General features: G+C 53.2%; 1 protein-coding gene across 1 annotated transcript; it reads left to right on the plus strand.

The window, feature by feature from the left end:
* The first annotated feature begins 10550 nt into the window (after positions 1-10550).
* EOMES (eomesodermin) lies at positions 10551-14458 on the plus strand. Its single transcript, XM_076332317.1, has 6 exons — positions 10551-11293; positions 11667-11821; positions 12126-12247; positions 12736-12894; positions 12985-13046; positions 13723-14458. The coding sequence occupies exons 1-6, from the start codon at positions 10551-10553 to the stop codon at positions 14456-14458; spliced, it is 1977 nt and encodes a 658-aa protein (XP_076188432.1).
* Positions 14459-18075: the final 3617 nt, after the last annotated feature.

Genomic DNA, 18075 nt, shown 5'->3' on the forward strand with positions numbered 1-18075 from the left:
TGATGCTCCGAGCATCCCACCTGGGCAGCCCTCCTGGGGGAAGCAAAGGAAGAGTCAGGCTCATAACTGGGCCGCTGTGGGAGACGGGCAGCAGCCTGCTGAGCCCACGCAGCTCGGTGCGTGAATGCAGGCAGCCAGGGAACTGGGCTAGGGAAAGCTGCTGGGATGTGAGGAGTTAGGTAAAGGCTGAGGACTGCTTCTGTTCATCTTGGAGCCTAAACTCTTCCACAGAGCCGTTGTGGGAACGATGACTTCCACCTTGCTGACTTGCTGTAGCCCTGGATGTCACCACTTTTTCTCCCATCTTTTCCTTAGCGTGCCTTCTTTTCTCTTCTCTCAGCCTTTCAGAATTTCTGAAGGAAAAGAAAAGGAAGGCTGTTAAAAATCACATCCCAAAATGCAGCTTCCTTTTTGAGCTTTCTTTGGTATCAGCGGTAGAGTGGTTCTCTTCTACAACACAATGTGCCTCACCAAGAAACACAATTCTGCGTTGTCACACAATTCATATGTATTTTGTATCTTTTTTTAGAAATGCTTTCTAATTAATTAAAATGAATTCATGCAATCATTAAAATAACTTAAAAGGCAATGAAATCGAATGGAACCTACAAAATGTAGCAGCCTGGCCTTCTCTTCCTTGCAACCTTTCAAACAGAGGTGTGCAAGACAGATTATTGCTTTCTCTTTTCTTTTTAATCTTTCCCTCAACACACTCCTAATCTTTTCTGTTTCTGTGAAGCTGAGTCTCTTCTTGCATTTGGTAACCAAATTCATTGGTTTTTTTCCTAGGTGATTCCTATCACATCAAAACTGATAGTAAAACTGGACTTCAGCGCGAGTTTTGCCTGAGTAGGGACTTAAAGGATTTTGGCCACCCTGTGTTGAAAGACAGCCTGTAGATTTGTGTGCATGTGTGTCTGCATGTACATTGTACACATACATATATATATGTGTATATATAAATATCTGTGAAAGTGCATAATTTCTTGGCTCTCATCCTAACCTTTGTGCAACTGGGTGCTGGGATCTGGATATTCAGTGTGCTTAGCAGCACTTTTTAATGAAGAGGTGTTTTCTCCCTTGGAGCTGTCATTCTCTGCCACATCACAGACTCTTTCAGACAGAAAAATAATTGGCCACTTTCTCCGAGCGTGGAATTGGAGAGCCCCAGGGACAAGCGGGAGTGTTCAGCGAACCGGGACAGCGGCTCACAGTGGCGCCCACTAGTGTCCCCCTAACCTGTGCTGGTGCTACTTCCCACGCGGGTCCTGCCCTCTGGGGCACCACCCACCCCTAAGCACTTGAATGAGGTCTGGTAGATGGTGCCATGAAATGTGACAGGCAAGACCCATAAACCCCGGAAGGAGACAGGAGAAAGAAAATGCACAATTATTTCCAGAGCTGTTCAGCTACCAGATGGAAATGCAGGATTGCTTTGCTTCCTTTTTTTTTTCCTGAAACCTGTGTAATTGCTGCCTGGTGGGATAGTTTTCCATGTTTGCAGTAGGATTTTTATAATTTTGCTTTAAAGGTGGATTTTTAGCAGCAGTTATTCTGCTCAGGAGCTCCTAACATCCACCTTTCATCAAATATTCCCCAGAGCTGTTAGCATTCAGAAACAAGCAATGCATTAAAAATTCATCCCTTAGGACCTCCCACCCACTACACTACATGTAGAAAAGTGATGAAATAAACGGTCGAGGCATCTATGCAATCCTCGAGCCCGGGTGAACGTTAAGAGCACTTGCCTGGCAGGAGCGTGCCAGTAACCCACGCCAACCAAATGCTCGAACACAGATACAACACAGCTTACCCTGTCTTGCAAAGTAAGTTACTCCGGGTCCAGCCCTGCCACTTGCAAACCACTGCTCACTGCCCTGACTGCTCTCGTTACGACAGCGCAGACTGTGACCCTGCGATGTCCCGCTACTTTTGTCAAGGGCAGGTAACTGAAGGAAGGATGGCCCGTGCCCTGCTCAGGTGCTGGTTGCCATCTGCCCCATGCGTGGAAGGCTCCTGCTTTCATAGCTGCCGTGACCAAAGGAAAAACCTGTCCTTTGCCTTGCTGTGATACCTCACGGGCTGACCGCTTAGGTCTGACGCTCTGACGTGTAGTTCAGGAGAAAAGACTGGACACTGAGCTGGAGCAGCAGAGGCAGGAGTTCCTCCCAGGAACCAAGGACAGCCATGCTGCAGGTCCCGGGGTGTCCCCTGCAACCAGGCTAGCACCAGGAGCACAGGCTTAGGAAAGTATCAGTCACCCCGCCACGGGATGGAGGGGCACAGCCCCCTGATCTCTATCATCGTGCTGGGGCTCTGTATTTTACCTGCCCCGTTGTTCCACAGCTGTCAAACTCTACGCCTTAGGCTGTATATAAGAGTAATTGGAAGGTGGGATTTTAGCTTGAGTAGGGCTGAATAAGGTGTAAACTAGGAAGAAATGTTGCCATGATAGTATTATGTTTACCAAGGCCTCACCACCCTGTGGACATCAGGGTCTGACTGCTCACACCAAGACCCTTGCTACTTTTTAATGGGTCATACTAAAGGGGGTTGTATTTTAATTTAGATCAACACCTAAAACAAAAGATCAGAAGACTTTTTTTTCCACATCCTTTTCATATTCATTACATCCATTCCTTTTCTGCCCTTCAATCCATAGCTGTGGGCAACAGGAGAACCAGTAACTGCCTGAAACGTGAATAGTGGAGAAAGGAAAGAATATAGTCAAAAACCGGAAAGAATATGCATTTGTGAGGTGGTTTAAAGTCCTTCTGTGATGTTGCTCATTTGTCTGTTCTCATCTGTATAACTCAAAGTCTTCAAGCTAAAATTTTCCCTCACTAATGTGCTAGGAATCAACACAATCATCTGTGCTAGAAAAAACAGTGCTCATACTTCACCCACTGAAGTTAATTGGAGAGAAGTGGTGCAGGGATCCTTTCACATTGTCCTTGTGTCACCGAGAAGCAAATTATGGTGGCAAAATTATGGCAAAGCAGCGATCGTGCTGTTGTGAGGGGTGGTTGGGGATTTTTTGGGGCGGGTGAAGGTATAGGTCACATTTTTTTTATTTCTTCATAATGTAACTTCGTTCTGCTCTATGTGTCCTAAATCTCTACTGCTGGGGGGGTGGGGGGGGGGGGGGGAGGGAGGGAGGGACAGTTCTGCAGCTGGTAGCAATGGCAGAAACTCTTCCTGCCCGGAGTGAGGGGGCATCTCACCAGGGTGTCCACAGCCGTTTCCTCCTCAGCTAATGTTTTTCTGATGGAAGTTTTTTTGACTGCTTTTTTTCTTTCTGGCCATTTAAGCAGAGCAGGGCGCCAGTCCCGGCCTCCTGCCCCCGCAGCCCCCCGGGGGCGGGGGCGGCAGCGCAGCCCGGGCTCCGCGCCCGGGAGGGCGCAGACTCCGCAGGTGCGGGCACCTTTGAAACTCCCGCTCCTGCAAACGGGTTTCCGAGCCGAAATTCACGTGGCAAAGAAAGTGCCCATTTGCTTCGATTATTTTCTAACGACTCTGCTCGCCTCTGCCTTTGGTCTTGCTAGTACCCAGATGGGTAATTTTGGAGCTATCTGCGTGCATAAACTTGTTTTGAAGGCGCATGGGTCTGCGAGCTCGGGTACTTAAAAACGTTTAGTGGGAATTACCAACTGAATGGGGAGCCCTAAGCGCCCCGACCTGGGATCACATGCGACACAGGGACTTCAAAGCGCCCGGCGTTAATCCGGCCGGATCGCCCGCCACCGCCCCGCGCTGGGCATGGGGATGGGCATGGGGATGGGGATGGGGATGGGCATGGGGATGGGGATGGGGATGGGGATGGGGATGGGGCTGCAGCGCCCGCCCCGGCGACCTGCCCGCCGGCCCCCGGCCGGGCACGCTGCCGGCAGGGGCTGGTCCCCGCAAGGGCTTACTCGGGGGGCGGCGGGGACGACGGCGGTTGCCGCCGGCCCTCCCCGCGGTTGGTGCGGGGGGCGAGGGCTGCCCGGTCTTTCCGCGGGTCGGAAGATTTGGCAGCGATGTTTCGCAAATGGTTAAAAAAGCGGGGACGGAGGCGGGGGCTGGCATTTCCCCCCACCCCCGGCCTGAAACTGCCTGAGGGGCAACGGGTGAGGAGCTGGCTTGGGGCAGCGCTCCGGGCCGGGCCGGCTCCCCGCCACCGACGGCCCCACCGACGGCCTCGCTGCCCGCCCCCTCCAGGCGGCCGCTGCCGGCCCCTGCCGGCCCTCGCAGCCGGGGAGACCGGGGTGGGGGGCGGCGCGGGGCTGGAGCTGCCCCCGCCGGGCCCCGCCGCAGACCCCTCTCCTCTGGGCTGCCTCCCGCCCTGGTCCCCCCGCTTGGTCCCTGCCCTCCCCCCCGAGCAGGCCTGGGCCGGCTGGAAGGAAAGGTGCCGGCTCCGTCCCATCCCCGATAGCGACGGGCTGCCGGTGGAAACAGCCATCAGCAGCTAGTAAACCCGAGCCCTCCCCAGGAGGGGAACCCTACAGCTATCTTCTCACCTTCCCAGAGAGTACATATGTCGCCCCGGTTCTGCTTTCTGCTTATTTTTATAGCGGACTCGCCCGTCACGGCAGTTATTTAATATGTGGTTCCCCGCTAGGCCTTGCTGTTTGATTGCTGTCACAAATGATATCAGGTGAAATTCCGCATTGCTTCTGCAATTACACAGTAGCCCACTGCTACTCGCTTCTCCAGCCCCTCGAGTTAATTGTTTTCCCACTGTAAGCCTCATACTGCATGCACGTAGAGCAAGCAAAAACCCAAACCCTCCAAAACTCATATTTCTCAGCTATTATGTTATCAGCAGGAAATATTTCATGGCTCTGACATCATAAACCCTGAGCAGCATGAAGTTTATCAGGGCCTTCGCATGATGAAATTGTACTTTTTAAAGTGTTAGAACAAAAAGCAGAACATCTTTTTATGGGATTTGAGCGGCTAATTTTAATTGCTGCGATTTAAACAGTGAGGTTGAATCCAGGCTCTTTCAACAGTCGTTTCTGATACAAAGCAGGGCAAGTAAGTCAAAATTAGCTGTTTAAAACTTTCTGTAATAGATCTGTAAATACAGATAGGATCCAACTGACCAGATCTGTGGCCGTCACACCCATGTCGTGGATCCTGTTATGTTCTCGCGTCTCTATCGCATGACTGTCAAGCTGACAATCGGCAGAAGTCTATAAGTGAGTAAGTGGTCTTGCTTTAAAACCAGGGAAAAGGTGCGAGGCATCCCTCATTAAACTCACTGGAGGGTGGAAAGGCAAGCATTTAAGACGAGCTGTTTGGAGATGCCTCTGCATGAATAATACAAAATATGAAATCTTGCTCGTGGTTATGGCTGGGTTTGTGATCCTAATTTCAGTCTCTTCTTTTCCTTAAGTTTCTACGAGTCCATTTGGAGCAAGGAAAGTCACCTGGAAACTAAAGCCAATTTAATACTTTTTCCATCTCCCTTCTTGTGGGTTCCCAAATATTTGTCAAATCACACTTTACAAAGACTTACAGCTTCTCGAACAGACTATTTTTTCTTTCTTTAGCCAATAGGGTAGCGCAGGCCCAAGGACAAAAAGCTGTTGTGTGGTCTTACCTAGCAAAATTATCCATTGCCAAAAATTCACTCCAAGCACTGAGTATGTTTATCCTCCTCTATGCTTATACTGCCATATTCTACCATTTAGGATCGGACCTTGACTAGTTTTTACTAACCATTGCGTTTCCCTTTAATTTAAAATCACAGATAGGGATTTTTTAGGTGGTTTTTTTCTTTTAAGGAGGAGAAAGGAGGTGACCAAGAAGGCTGCTTTGAATACCACCTTCTTTTCAACTACTGAGTTCTCTCCTCCAGCTCCTGATTCATTGACTGGTGTCTGTTCTTTCTGTTTCATATACCTCGGCTAGAAAAGGCTGCTCTTTACTTTCTCATTTTTATAAATTAGCCCCATACTTTTTATGGGGCTTATGCATACTTATGTCCATTTTTTCATGTGTATGTCTGTATTCTGCCTTTTTTAATTGGTTTTGATAGCTACAGAAGTGGCAGCTAAATTGAATTAATTACCAAAGGGTAAAATTGCTGTTAATGTGACACCATCCCCAGCTAACATTAAAGATAATAGTTCTTTGGTTTTGTAGGGTTATTGATTTCTTCTATTTAAAGTCCACATATATCTGCTTCCACAACAGTTGACTCTACTTTTTAACCCTTTTGGGTTCAAATTTTCACAACCTCAAAGCAGATTTTAAGCTACGCTTCTCGTATCTTCAGGACTGTACATGTCCGCACACTATAAATCCCACTTGGCATAAACTAAAATGGATTGATGGTCTTTGCAGCTACAGCAGAACCTCCTTTCATCAGAAAATAAAGAGCATTTTCAATTAATTTAGTCTCCTAACATTCCCACGGAAGAGATGGCTGTTGTCTGCATTTGACAGATGAAACAACCTGAGCACTGAAAAGGTTTAGCTGGCTTCTTCATAAAAATAGTCACTGAAGTTAAGCGTCAAACTGAAATGCCAAGCCTTGCACAGGCTTATTAATACCTCCTTGATTTTTCTGAGTGCTGTAAGCACTCAACAGCCTTGAAAAGAAAGGTATCAAGGTTTAAAAAAGGAAGCACTCACATATGACTGGCCACATCTGAAAAATCTCTGATTTAGTGATTTAAAAAATGACATTGAAAGATGGTGGAAGAGTGGAAGTCCCATGAATGCATTTGAAGGTATCCTCCTTCATTTGCCTAGCCAGATGCTCTGTATGTAGTTGAAGGGGGAAAAAAAGCCAGACTGGATGACTGGAAAAATAGAAAATCTGCAAAATCCCAGCACAAACTTGACATAAAGGTGAAAGTATTGAAGCCCTTTGGGAATCAGATGCTAGCAAATTGAAGAGGACATCCAGAAACCAACAGCTAGTTTTTAACCAAAATTGGACAAGGAAAAAATTACCTCACAGAAACTATTCAAACGTAGCATTCAGAAAATACCTGTCAATCCTGCCATGGTGACAGCAGGACTTCAGGAAAAGAATACAGTGATGGAACAGCGTGGCAGGTGAGCCTGATAACCAAAATTTTTAAGGTGTCCATATAGACCCAGTGGTGTGCGTGTGTATCCGTATCCATATTTATAAGGATAAAGGACATATATGGCTATAAATGGTGATATATGGATTTCCATATATGTATATATACACATATATAGGTGTACAACAGCCTGATAGAATAGATTTTATGGTTCCCAACTTCTTTTGCCCTCTTAGGCCCTACTGAGCAGGGTACTTCAGTTTAACAGTTTCAGTCCCACGAGTCCGAGCAATTCATTGAAGCGGGGGACTGTTTTCCGATACGCTGAGCTCCGACGAAAGAGGAAAGGGCTCAATCCCAGCCCAAAAGCAAAGGACGAAATACTTCAGTACAGTGTGACTCTACTGTAACTTCGGCTGCAGCAAATGAGCTCTTCTGGAACAGCTTTTTTAGAGTCAGAAACGCTCCTTATTTGAATAAACCCCAGGAGTATATTTGCATAAAGCCCAACAAAACAAGATAATCTGTAACCCTTCAAAGACCTACATTTTCTTTCAACATTCTTTCTGTGGTTTGGAGGTTATTTTAGTAGATTTACGAACTTAACATGCTCCTTTCTGTTTCACCAGTCTGCTGTTTCTGCAGTCTTATCTCTAAGATAACATCTAAAGGGTTGCGGGACCCATTCATAAATCTCCGGTCCCACACATGACTGAAAATCCCGCAGCTTCGTACGGCGATGTTCCCCTGCCAGAACCCAGAGACGTCCGGGGCGGGGAGCAAGGATGGAGCCGGCTTGCAGGGGGCCGGAGGGGGAGCAATCCCCCGGCTGCCTCCCCGACCCCCAGGGAGGGCAGATTTGCAAGCTAAGGGAATGACAAATACTAGGTCCCAAGAATTTGCTGGTGACTGCGGTGGTAACTTTAATTTGCAGGGTGCGGGGCTGGGGGGATTACAGCTCTTCCCGTACCGTACGGAGTGAATAAACGAGCCCCCAGTTACAGGCGGTTCCCTCAAACCCTCGCACGGCCGAAGCGCCGCTGAAGCCTTGCTCGACGGGGCTCCGGGGGGGGGCAGCCCGGCCCCGGCCTCCCCTGCCACCGCCGCCGGGCCCCTGGCTCGGCGGGAGCTGCGGGGTGCGAGGCAAGGATCGAGGCCAGGCTCCTGCTCGCCCGAGCTGAGCTGAAAATAACCCCCAGTCTGGAAAGAGCTGGATGAATCCTTCGTTCGTTAAGGAGAGCCTCATCCCCGGCGTATTTCGAACCAAACTGGAAAGCTCTTGCTTTCCCAGGGCGGCCACGGTTTTCCCGCCCCCCCCCCCCCCCCCCCCCGACAGTGCAATCCGCAGCAAACCTAAGCAACATCGAAAGCTTTTTTGCCTTTCTCTGTTAAACGCGAGGTCAGCCGAGTTTCGGAGGAAAAAAACCGCAGCAGCCTTGAACTACGCGACACCTGTCCTGCGGGCATGTTTTAAATCATGGGACCCCTTCAGTCTATAGTCTTGTAAAATTAATTCCCCTAAATCCTACGTAGTAGCTCTGTAAAAACTCCTTCCGTCTCTGCCCTAGCCCAGGAAAGGCAGAGCCCGGGGGAGCGGGCTGCCGGAGCGGAGCCCCGGGCGGGGGAGAGCCGCACCGGGGCTCGCCGGCCGCGGGAAGGGATGCAGAGGCTCAGCCTCCGCTGCGCCCGGCAGGATGCTCCTCGTTTTGTTTTGCTTCCAAAGCAGGGCTGCCCGGCCGGGCTCTGCTCCCCTCCTCACCCCGCGGTGAACGCAAACACCTTGCCGAGAAGCAGCCCGGGGAAAGGGCAAGCAGCGCGCAGCTTCCTGCCGGAGCGCCGGGCTTCTCCGACACATTTTTGTTGTCTTCCTCGGTCGGACGAGATCAACGCAAAAATTGGGCCAAATGTTATCGCGGAGAGAACGGGTGGTTAGGGCTGGGGGTGGCGGTGGTTTTCAGTGCCGGCTGTGACCAGCCCGTCGTAGGCTCCCGCCTGTGTGGCGGCAGCCGGAGGTGGGCAGAGCAGGAGCCGGTTCCCATCGGGGTCGGGATTGAGCCCCGGCTGACCTCAGAGCCGCCGGTGCCCGTCCCCTGCCTCGGCGGGCACCGCCGGGCACTCACCGCCACCCGCGGCCGTGCGAGCGCCCCACAGCTTGCGCAAGAGCCGCATCCCAGCAGGGCCCCGCCTGCGCCGCGGCCCCGGGGTTTGGCGGCCGCGGTCAGTTGTTGGCGATTTATTTCAGTCGCCCCGACGCGGCGCGGCCCGGCGGGAGCGGGGGGCGAGCGGAGGGCGAGCGAGGGCTCGGCGCGGCGCGGCGGCGGGGCGGGCGGCAGAGCTCGGCCGCTCCAGCCCGGCCGCTTCCCCGCGCCCGGCGGGTCCTTCCGTCAGGCAACGAAATCCTCGCCGCTCGGCGCGTCCGGTTTGAAATTCAGCCGTGAGGAGGAGGCAGGTTTTTGCAGCGCTCCCTGCGAGCGGGCTGGCGGCGAGCAGAGGGCGAGGGGCTGCGCATTTGTAGCTGCAAATCGTTCACGCAGGCTCTGCCCGCTCCGCAAAATCACACGGGCATCTACATCTTCCCAAGTGCTGGTCCCTTACCCTTTGGGGCAAAAGGCTCCGATTTTTTGCGCTGAGAAAAAGCGCCAAACAGATCTGGCACCCGCCTGAATTCTAAACCTGCCTTCCCGGTGGGAGATGCTGAAGGGAAACGCGGGTTGAGAGGAACCGACTGCCGAGTTCCTGAAAACTGAAATTGCGAACCAAGCCCGCCGCTTCCCACAGAGGCGTCCCTGATAAGGTGAAACCTGTCACCCCCATGATAACGATGCTGCCCCGGGAGCGGAGAGGGGGGAAGGCGGCTGTTGGGCTCAGCTGAGGCACAAGCCGAATTGTTTGAACGGCGAGACGGCCAGCGCGGGGGTGGCGGGGGCTAGTGTCACCCGCCCCGTCTCAGCGGCCCGGCGGATCGCCGCCCTCCCTCCCTGTCGCGTGCCGGTGCTGGGACCGGCTCCCCCCCCCGTTTTCCCTTTCGTCCCCATCCCTCTCTCCCCGCCGCGGATCCTCCCCTCCGTGCCCGAGCGGCTGTGCGCCCGGCAGGACGGTGCCACCTCGGCAAAAGGTCTTTTTTTTTTTTTTTTTTTGGGGGGGGGGGAAGTCGGGCCCTCCACTGCGGCCACCGAGGGTGATGCGGGCGCTCCCCTCACTCCGAGCGGCGCGGGGCCACGGGGCGGACCGGAGCCCCTCCGGTAGCCGGCTGCGGGAAGGGGGGCTGGGGAGGGGGACACACACACCAGAGTCACAGGTGACTTGTTCCAATTAGTAGCTGTCTAATTAAATTAGTGTCACGCGGCCCAGCCAATGGGCCGGCGGGGGTGGAGGGCGGCGATGAGACAGCCCGGCGCAAGCCCCTCCCCGGCGGCCCGAGGAGCCCGGCGCGCCGGTATAAATTGCCTCGGCGGAGCCCCGCCGCAGCGCTGCGCGGCCGCGGGTCGGAATCGGACCGTGTGGGCGCCGCACCGCCCACCGAGGATGCAGCTGGGGGAGCCGCTGCTGGCGGCGGCGGGGGCCTTGCCGGGCGCCCCCTTCTACCCGCTGGAGGGCGGCGGGCGCGGAGCGGGAGCCGGGGCGGGCGCTGGCGGCGGGTCCCGCGGGCCGCCCCGGTCGGGGTCGCCGCCGCGCCTCGACCTGGACAAGACGCCCAAGAAGTTCGGGGTGGCTCCCGCCGTGCTGGGCGAGGCGGAGGCGGGCGAGCCGCCCTTCGCCGCCCCCAAGCCAGACGGCCGCAAGGCCACCCCCTGCGGGGAGGAGGAGCTGCCCCCGGCCGCCGCTGCCCGCTACTCCATGGACAGCCTGAGCCCCGAGCGCTACTACCTGCAGTCCCCCGGGCCGCCCGGGGCCGAGCTGGGGGGGCCTTGCGCCCTCTTCCCCTACCCGCCGGCGGCGCAGCACGGCACCGTCTACCAGCCGCCCGGCGGGCCGCGCTACCCCTACGGCTCGGTGCTGTCGCCGGGCGGCTTCGCGGGAGCCGTCTGCCCGCCCAGCGGCCGGGCGCAGTTCGGCGGCAGCGGCGGGTACCAGTACGGGCAGGCGGCGGCCGGCGGACCCCTCTACGGCCCTTACCCGGCGGCGTCAGGCTCCTGCGGCGGGCTAGGGGCGCTGGGTGTGCCGGCCGCCGGCCCGGGGCTGCGGGCGCAGGTCTTCCTCTGCAACCGACCCCTCTGGCTCAAGTTTCACCGGCACCAGACGGAGATGATCATCACCAAGCAGGGCCGGTAAGCGGGCAGGGGGTGGGCGGAAACGGAGGGAAGTGGGGGGGGGGGGCGCCCGGGACCGCTCCGCGCCGGGCAGCGCTGCCCGCTCCCGCGGGAAGGATGTGCGCGGGCGGGTGCGGCCCCCCCCCTCCCCCCCCGTCGGTGGTGCCTCCGGCCCGGGGCCGCTTTCCCCGAAAAGCGGCTCTCCCAATTACCCCACGCTAGGCGGCCGGGAGATGAGGTGGGGGTCGGTTGGGGCTCGTCGCCTGCCTCCTCGGTCTCCTCCGTGCCGGGATGGATGGGGCACCCCGCGGCCGTCTCCAGCTGCCTCCGGAACCCGCGCCCCGTTCCCTGGCCCGCCTCGCATGCCGTGTGCGTTTCCTCCCCTCCCCAGGAGGATGTTTCCTTTCCTGAGCTTTAACATCACCGGCCTCAACCCCACGGCCCACTACAACGTCTTCGTGGAGGTGGTGTTGGCGGACCCCAACCACTGGCGTTTCCAGGGGGGCAAGTGGGTGACCTGCGGCAAAGCCGACAACAACATGCAAGGTAGGTGCGGGTTCTCCGGGGTCTCCCCGCCGCCCTCCCCCGCGGGTCGGCTTTCCAGAAAGAGTTGGCGCTTCGCTCACCTCTGCAGGGGTTTCCTCGCCCCCGGCATCCCGCTGCGGGCAGAGCCGCGCTTTTAAGGGCGTCTTGCAACTTTTTTTCACGCCGCGGTGTGCGAGGCTGTGTTGGAGAGGGGACGTCGGGGGACGCGAGGTGCTGCCCGGGCTCTGCCCGGCTGCTCCGAGCTGCCGGCGGTGGAACAAAGCGCTTGTGCCCGGCGGCCGCTTTACGCGCTTCTCTTCCCCAGGCAACAAAGTGTACGTGCACCCCGAGTCGCCCAACACCGGGGCTCACTGGATGAGGCAGGAGATTTCTTTCGGGAAACTGAAGCTAACGAACAATAAAGGTGCTAACAACAACAACGCACAGGTAAATGGGGGGGGAAGTCAGGCTTGACGGGGCTTTTGGTGGCTCAGCCGGGGGAGCCCTGGGGTTTTGGGGCTTTACAGCATTTAATCGAGCAGCTAGATCACTGTTCTTGTGACTTGTTCCCTTCTTGAACTGGATCGTAGGTTTTGTTTTCTTTTCTAATTGTCTTCATAAGGAGAAGCAATGTCAGAAATAGATATATTGGCTAAAGACAAAGAAATTCACACATCTATCTCCGGAGTTGCTCAAAAAGTGGGAGTGTAGCTGATGGCTCTTGATTTCCTGCGTTTACAGATTTTAGCATATTAGTAATCTAGTGAAACAGGGCTATAAGCTGTGAAGGATCTCCTGTTAACAGTTAAAATTGCTCCATTCCCAAGTCAAAAGATCACAATTTACAGGAAGAAAATGTCAGGCTATAAAATAGATAATTTTAATGTTAGACGCAGTTTGTCTAAAGATCTCGTCTCTCCCACGGTTCCTTTTAGATGATAGTACTGCAATCCCTACACAAGTACCAGCCCCGGCTTCACATTGTGGAAGTGACTGAAGATGGTGTTGAAGATCTGAATGATTCCTCAAAGACTCAAACATTTATTTTCCCTGAAACGCAGTTCATAGCAGTTACAGCATATCAAAACACTGATGTAAGCATGGATGTATAAAATGACAATTAAGAATAAAATTGTCTTGTGGGTTCAACATCTCATCTTACTATGTTCTGCTTTCACTTTTAGATTACCCAGCTCAAAATTGACCATAATCCTTTTGCAAAAGGCTTCAGAGACAACTATGACTCGTAAGTACGCTTCTGTCTTCTCTTGCAGCTGTCTCTAGGAGGCACGATTCTGGCCTGAAATGTGTGTGGAAGAGTCTTTTTCTTTAGACACTACTTCAGTTATTCAGAAGTAGTAATACTTCAGCTGGCAGCTTTGCTAGCTGATGTACTCCTTTCAAAGACATTAAATGTCTGTCTAGAAACATTAAATGTCTGTTTGTATAGTTACTGTATTGTCTTGATGACCTGTCTTCCAGCAGGCTTCTCAATTTTGGTAGAAAATTTGTACTGGCAGAACCTAGCTGGCCTGCAGATTGGCAGTAGTGTATCAAGGATCTCCAGAGAGCAGGCAGCTTCTTCAAATTGTCAGCAGAAGATGGGCCTATCGCTCACTTTCTAGCATCAAATGGCCTTTGAAAAACTGGAGCTGTATATATGCAAGTATGGTTTCTGGGAGGAAGGTGCTGCACCTCATTTAAAATGGGTTGGCTGGCAGAGAACAGTGTATATGTGTAACGGTAATACTAGAAATTTTATACTGGTTTAGGAAAAACGATTCCTAAATTGGATGAAAATGAACAGCCATCCAGTTAAACCTAGTTGTGATTCTAATTAAGAAATAACTCGGTTTCTTCCTGTTTGTGTTGTCTTACTGGAATTGTGAAGAACACCACTCAGTATTTCTCTTTTGTTGTAGCATGTACACAGCTTCAGAAAATGACAGATTAACTCCATCTCCCACGGATTCTCCTAGATCCCACCAGATCGTCCCTGGTGCCCGATACAGCGTGCAACCGTTCTTCCAAGAACAGTTTGTCAACAACCTGCCCCCAGCCAGGTTTTACAACAGTGAAAGAACCGTCCCTCAGACAAATGGCTTGCTCTCCCCGCAGCAGAATGAAGAGGTGGCCAGCCCTCCTCAGCGGTGGTTTGTTACGCCTGTACAGCAGCCCAGTGCCAACAAACTGGACATGAACTCCTACGAGACGGAGTATTCTCCTAGCACCTTGCTCCCTTATGGCATTAAATCCCTTCCCCTTCAGACATCCCATGCTCTGGGGTACTACCCTGACCCGACATTTCCATCCATGGCAGGCTGGGGGAGCAGGGGCTCTTACCAGAGAAAAATGACAACAGGATTACCTTGGACCTCCAGAACAAGTCCTTCAGGTTTCTCCGAAGACCAGCTTTCTAAGGAGAAGGTGAAAGAAGAAATTGGCTCATCCTGGATAGAGACTCCACCCTCCATAAAGTCTCTAGATTCAAATGATTCTGGGGTCTACACGGGTGCTTGTAAGAGAAGACGGCTATCCCCTAGCACTTCCAGCAATGAAAATTCCCCAACTATGAAATGTGAGGACATTAATGCTGAGGACTATAGCAAAGACACTTCAAAAGGCATGGGCTACTATGCGTTCTATACTAGTTCTTAAAGCATCCTTTTATTCCAATTGGCTAATTTTTTTTCAGGGTGGCCTTGGTTTTTTTGCATTACAATTGCCAAAAACACTCTTGCCTTCCACCTTGAATTGTTGTGTGCAATTCTAAAGAAGGTGCCAAAGCTTTTTGACTGTTGCAGGTAACGAAGTAGGGAAAGAGCAAAAAAGAGCAAACTATGGTAGAATTCTTCCCCTCTTTTAGAAGGAACCACACGTGGAAGCTGTAAGCAGGAGCCTAGATTTTTTTTACAATGTGGCTTATTTATTGGAGACACTAAAGTGTACAGTTAGGCTTGGCTCAGAGGCCTGATCAAATCTATGCACTCCTGAGCAAGGAAATAAGGGGGTAGGATCCCAAATTTAACTTTCTTCCCTGCCTGCCCCTCAGATAAAGGGGGGCTGGGTTGCGGGGAGCTGCACAAATGCTATGTTCTGCTTTAGACTGAGCTGGCTTCTTCAACCCTTGTCTGCAGCACAGTTGGCCAAGTTGGATATTGCTCGGCTGAGGCTTTCTTTGGCAGAAGACGGCCAAAATGAGGCCTGCTTGCCAGGCAGGATTTTGACTTGAAGGTCTTTTTGCTAACGATGGGGTTACAATGACCAAATCTGACTTCTTAGTTTAGAACTTGCATTACAAAAAAACATGCCTCCATCCCAAAAGCCTAACCTTTATTGAGGTGGCCAAAAACAAAGTGTACAGTTGTGTTTTGTCTAGGTACACTGTAGAATATTGTGGAATAATGTATAAATAGTTGACCTATAGCTGTTCAGTCAGAAGGACCTCTGGTGGTGCTTTGAAGTTCAAAAGGCTTTTTTTTTTTTGGTTAATCAAACCTAGCATATGGAGCATTGCGAAAAACATGAACGGATTTCTATTTACGTGTACGTAAAGTGACTTTTTCAGCTGCCCTGTACAAAATGAAGTGATGTAACTTGCCCACTCTTCTTGCCTATAGTTTCAGCCATTTTAAACTGATCAGCCCTAGAGCACTGGCACACAAACTCTTCTCCCAACAAAACTTGGTTCCGTTTTCTTTTTCTATGTACATAGTAGTAATTTTTAATAAATGTGGTGGTGCCAGGGACAAGAGTGGGGGTGGCTCTCTGCCTCGTCTTTGCCTCTACTGGGTGTCCCAGCTTGGGGGAGGAGGAGGGAGCACAATCTTTGGGGGCTGAGTTGTCTCTATATCTAGACATGCCTTGCAAAGTTTCTCCTTGCTGCTTTATCCCTTGCACTGTGCCCATTTGGACACTGTTAGGTGCTATCTGTGTGTGGGTGGGTTTTTTTACATCTTCTCACAGTTTGCCACAGTTCTCCCGTGCATCCCCCAACCTCTGAGCCCCCGGCTTGGTCCAAAAATGCGGCGGTGCCTCTTTTCCCCTGCCCCCGCCGCCACCACCACCCTGCTGCGGGAGGCGAGGTGTGAGCTCAGCCCTCGTCCCGGGGAGCGACTTGTGAACTCGGCTGGCCTCCCCCAGCAGCAGCGGGGCTGCCCCTGCCTGCCCCCTCCGTTTCCCGGAACACGGTAAGAAATTCCCCTGCCCGCTTATCTGGGGAGAAAGCTCCTCCTGGCAGAGCGATTGAGTCCCGGCTCCCGCGGCAGCGGGACCTTTCCTGACGATATGCAGGCAGTAATGGGATTAAACCGTTAGCCGTGCCCGGCTGCAAACAAAATAAACCAGGGGCTCAGGCCGGGGCCCGCCCCAGAAGAGGTAAACGCGATCGGGGGGCGCTGGCAGCGGCCCCCGGGCGGCTCCGCCGCTCCGGAGCGGAGAACGGCGGATTCCCGAGGAAATTTCGATCAGCTCTTCGCTTCTCGGTGCGAGGCTCCGGCTCTGCGCGTTGGCAGGCGAAACAAATCGTTGTCCCAGCGGCTCTCCCCCTGCAGAGAGTCACATCCGATTTGGGACAGAAGGGGACTGGCGGTAATTTTTAAGCGACTGGGGACGGAATATTTTTTTTGTTTCTTTTTCCTTATTTTTTTCTTCTAAATGGGGGATACCCCCTTCCAGAAAATCCCCCTGGAAAGGCAGGCTCTCCCCCGTTTCCAGCCCGGGGTGCGGTGGCATGCCGGCCGCACCTCGCCCGCCCTTCCCGGGCTCCAAACGCCGATTATACAGCGCTCAGGAGCGCGATTCCGCCGTGCTGTGTTATTAAGAGCGATATATTTTTGCACCGCGCAGTTAAAAAGAACTTAATACTTCTGAAAAGTCCTCACACTGTTTTAATAGAAACCTAAGTGCCTGGCTGGCCCCAATTAACACCTTGTGATTATAATGCATTCCTAAAACGGGGTGTCAGACGCCAAATTGTGAATAAAGGTATCTAATTAATCTTCATAGGATGACACTGATAAACAACTCTATATTTAAATAAAGATCAAGGAACTGAATGCTTCTTATTTGTTTACATTAACAGAAGATAAAGTTAACTACCCTTGCACTTTGCTTCGTAATGTGATTTACTGAAACAAACAGGAGGCTCCGGGTGGAGAGCCCCGCCTAGCCTCGGCGGGCTTTTTATCGCGGGCTTGGAGGGAGGGGGTGACCCCGAGGATGACTGCCCCTTCCTCCACAGCCGCTGCACCGACCCCCGCGGGCAAGGCGGGCGTGTGCCGGGAAACGCGGCACCTTCGCCTCGCAGCTTGCGGGCAGATAAACGCCGTAGGGAAACGCGCGCCCGTCGGCCCCGTCCCTGCCATTTCGGTAGCTCTCGCATGAAAACTGCGTGCGACTTCGAAACGGGGATGGGGGGCAGGCAGAATCTGGAAAAAAAAAAAAAAAAAAGCTATTTACATCGTTGCGGTGCTGCGCAGTGAGAGGCGGACGGTGAAGCTGTAAAACCTAGTTCTCGGTTAAGGAAAATCCAGGCTGTTGGCTGGAGTCGGCCCGCTTCTGCTTCGCTCCGTGCGGGCGAAGGCGCCGCCGGCTCTGCCCGCCCCGGGGGCTCCGCTCCTTCCCCGCCTCCAGCGCCTCGCCCGACCCGCGGGCCCCGTGAGACGGGGATACACCGGTGTAACTATTTGAGGCCGTTCCCCGCGAATTAGCAATTTTCTGGGATATTTCCCCACTGAGCCGAGGGAGCGGTTCCCCGCTCTGCGAGCTTAGCATTTATTTGTTTTTAATAGCATGGACGCCCGGCGGGTCAATAGCTGCAGCGGAGACGGGCTCGTCCCAGGACGGGGGTGACCGCTTCTCACCAAAGACACTGTTTTCTGGGGTTTTTTTTTCGTTAAAGCAGACCTGACAGCTCATCGTCTTTCCCGCCTGTGCTCTTTGCAGCGGCACGTCGGGAGCAGCCGCCTGATTTTTTTTCCAACGAAACTTCGTCCCTCGCTGCTCGCACGGTATCGCCGGTGCTTCACACCCGGGCGGGTAAACGAAACGACCCCGAAACCCCCCTTCTTCCGACGGCGTCTCTCCGACCCCGTCGGGAGAAAGGGGTTCCTTCCCCGGGGCGGCGGTCTCAGCGCTCCGGGGAGGACGGAGCAGGTATTTTTCGGTGTGTTTTCGAGTAATGTGATGGGGTTTTACTTTCGGTCTGAATTTCTGCTCCCACCTTCCTCAACACCGCCTATTTCACCACCTGGTTGTTTGTTTCTACCTCCTCC

Source organism: Aptenodytes patagonicus, chromosome 2, assembly GCF_965638725.1.
Source record: "Aptenodytes patagonicus chromosome 2, bAptPat1.pri.cur, whole genome shotgun sequence".
NCBI lineage: Eukaryota > Metazoa > Chordata > Aves > Sphenisciformes > Spheniscidae > Aptenodytes > Aptenodytes patagonicus.

Coding starts and splice junctions, on each gene's coding strand:
- EOMES (XM_076332317.1), top strand. CDS start 10,551: ATGCAGCTGGGGGAGCCGCTGCTGGCGGCGGCGGGGGCCTTGCCGGGC. Junction 11,822..12,125: donor AGCCGACAACAACATGCAAG/GTAGGTGCGGGT, acceptor TCTCTTCCCCAG/GCAACAAAGTGTACGTGCAC. Junction 13,047..13,722: donor TTCAGAGACAACTATGACTC/GTAAGTACGCTT, acceptor CTTTTGTTGTAG/CATGTACACAGCTTCAGAAA.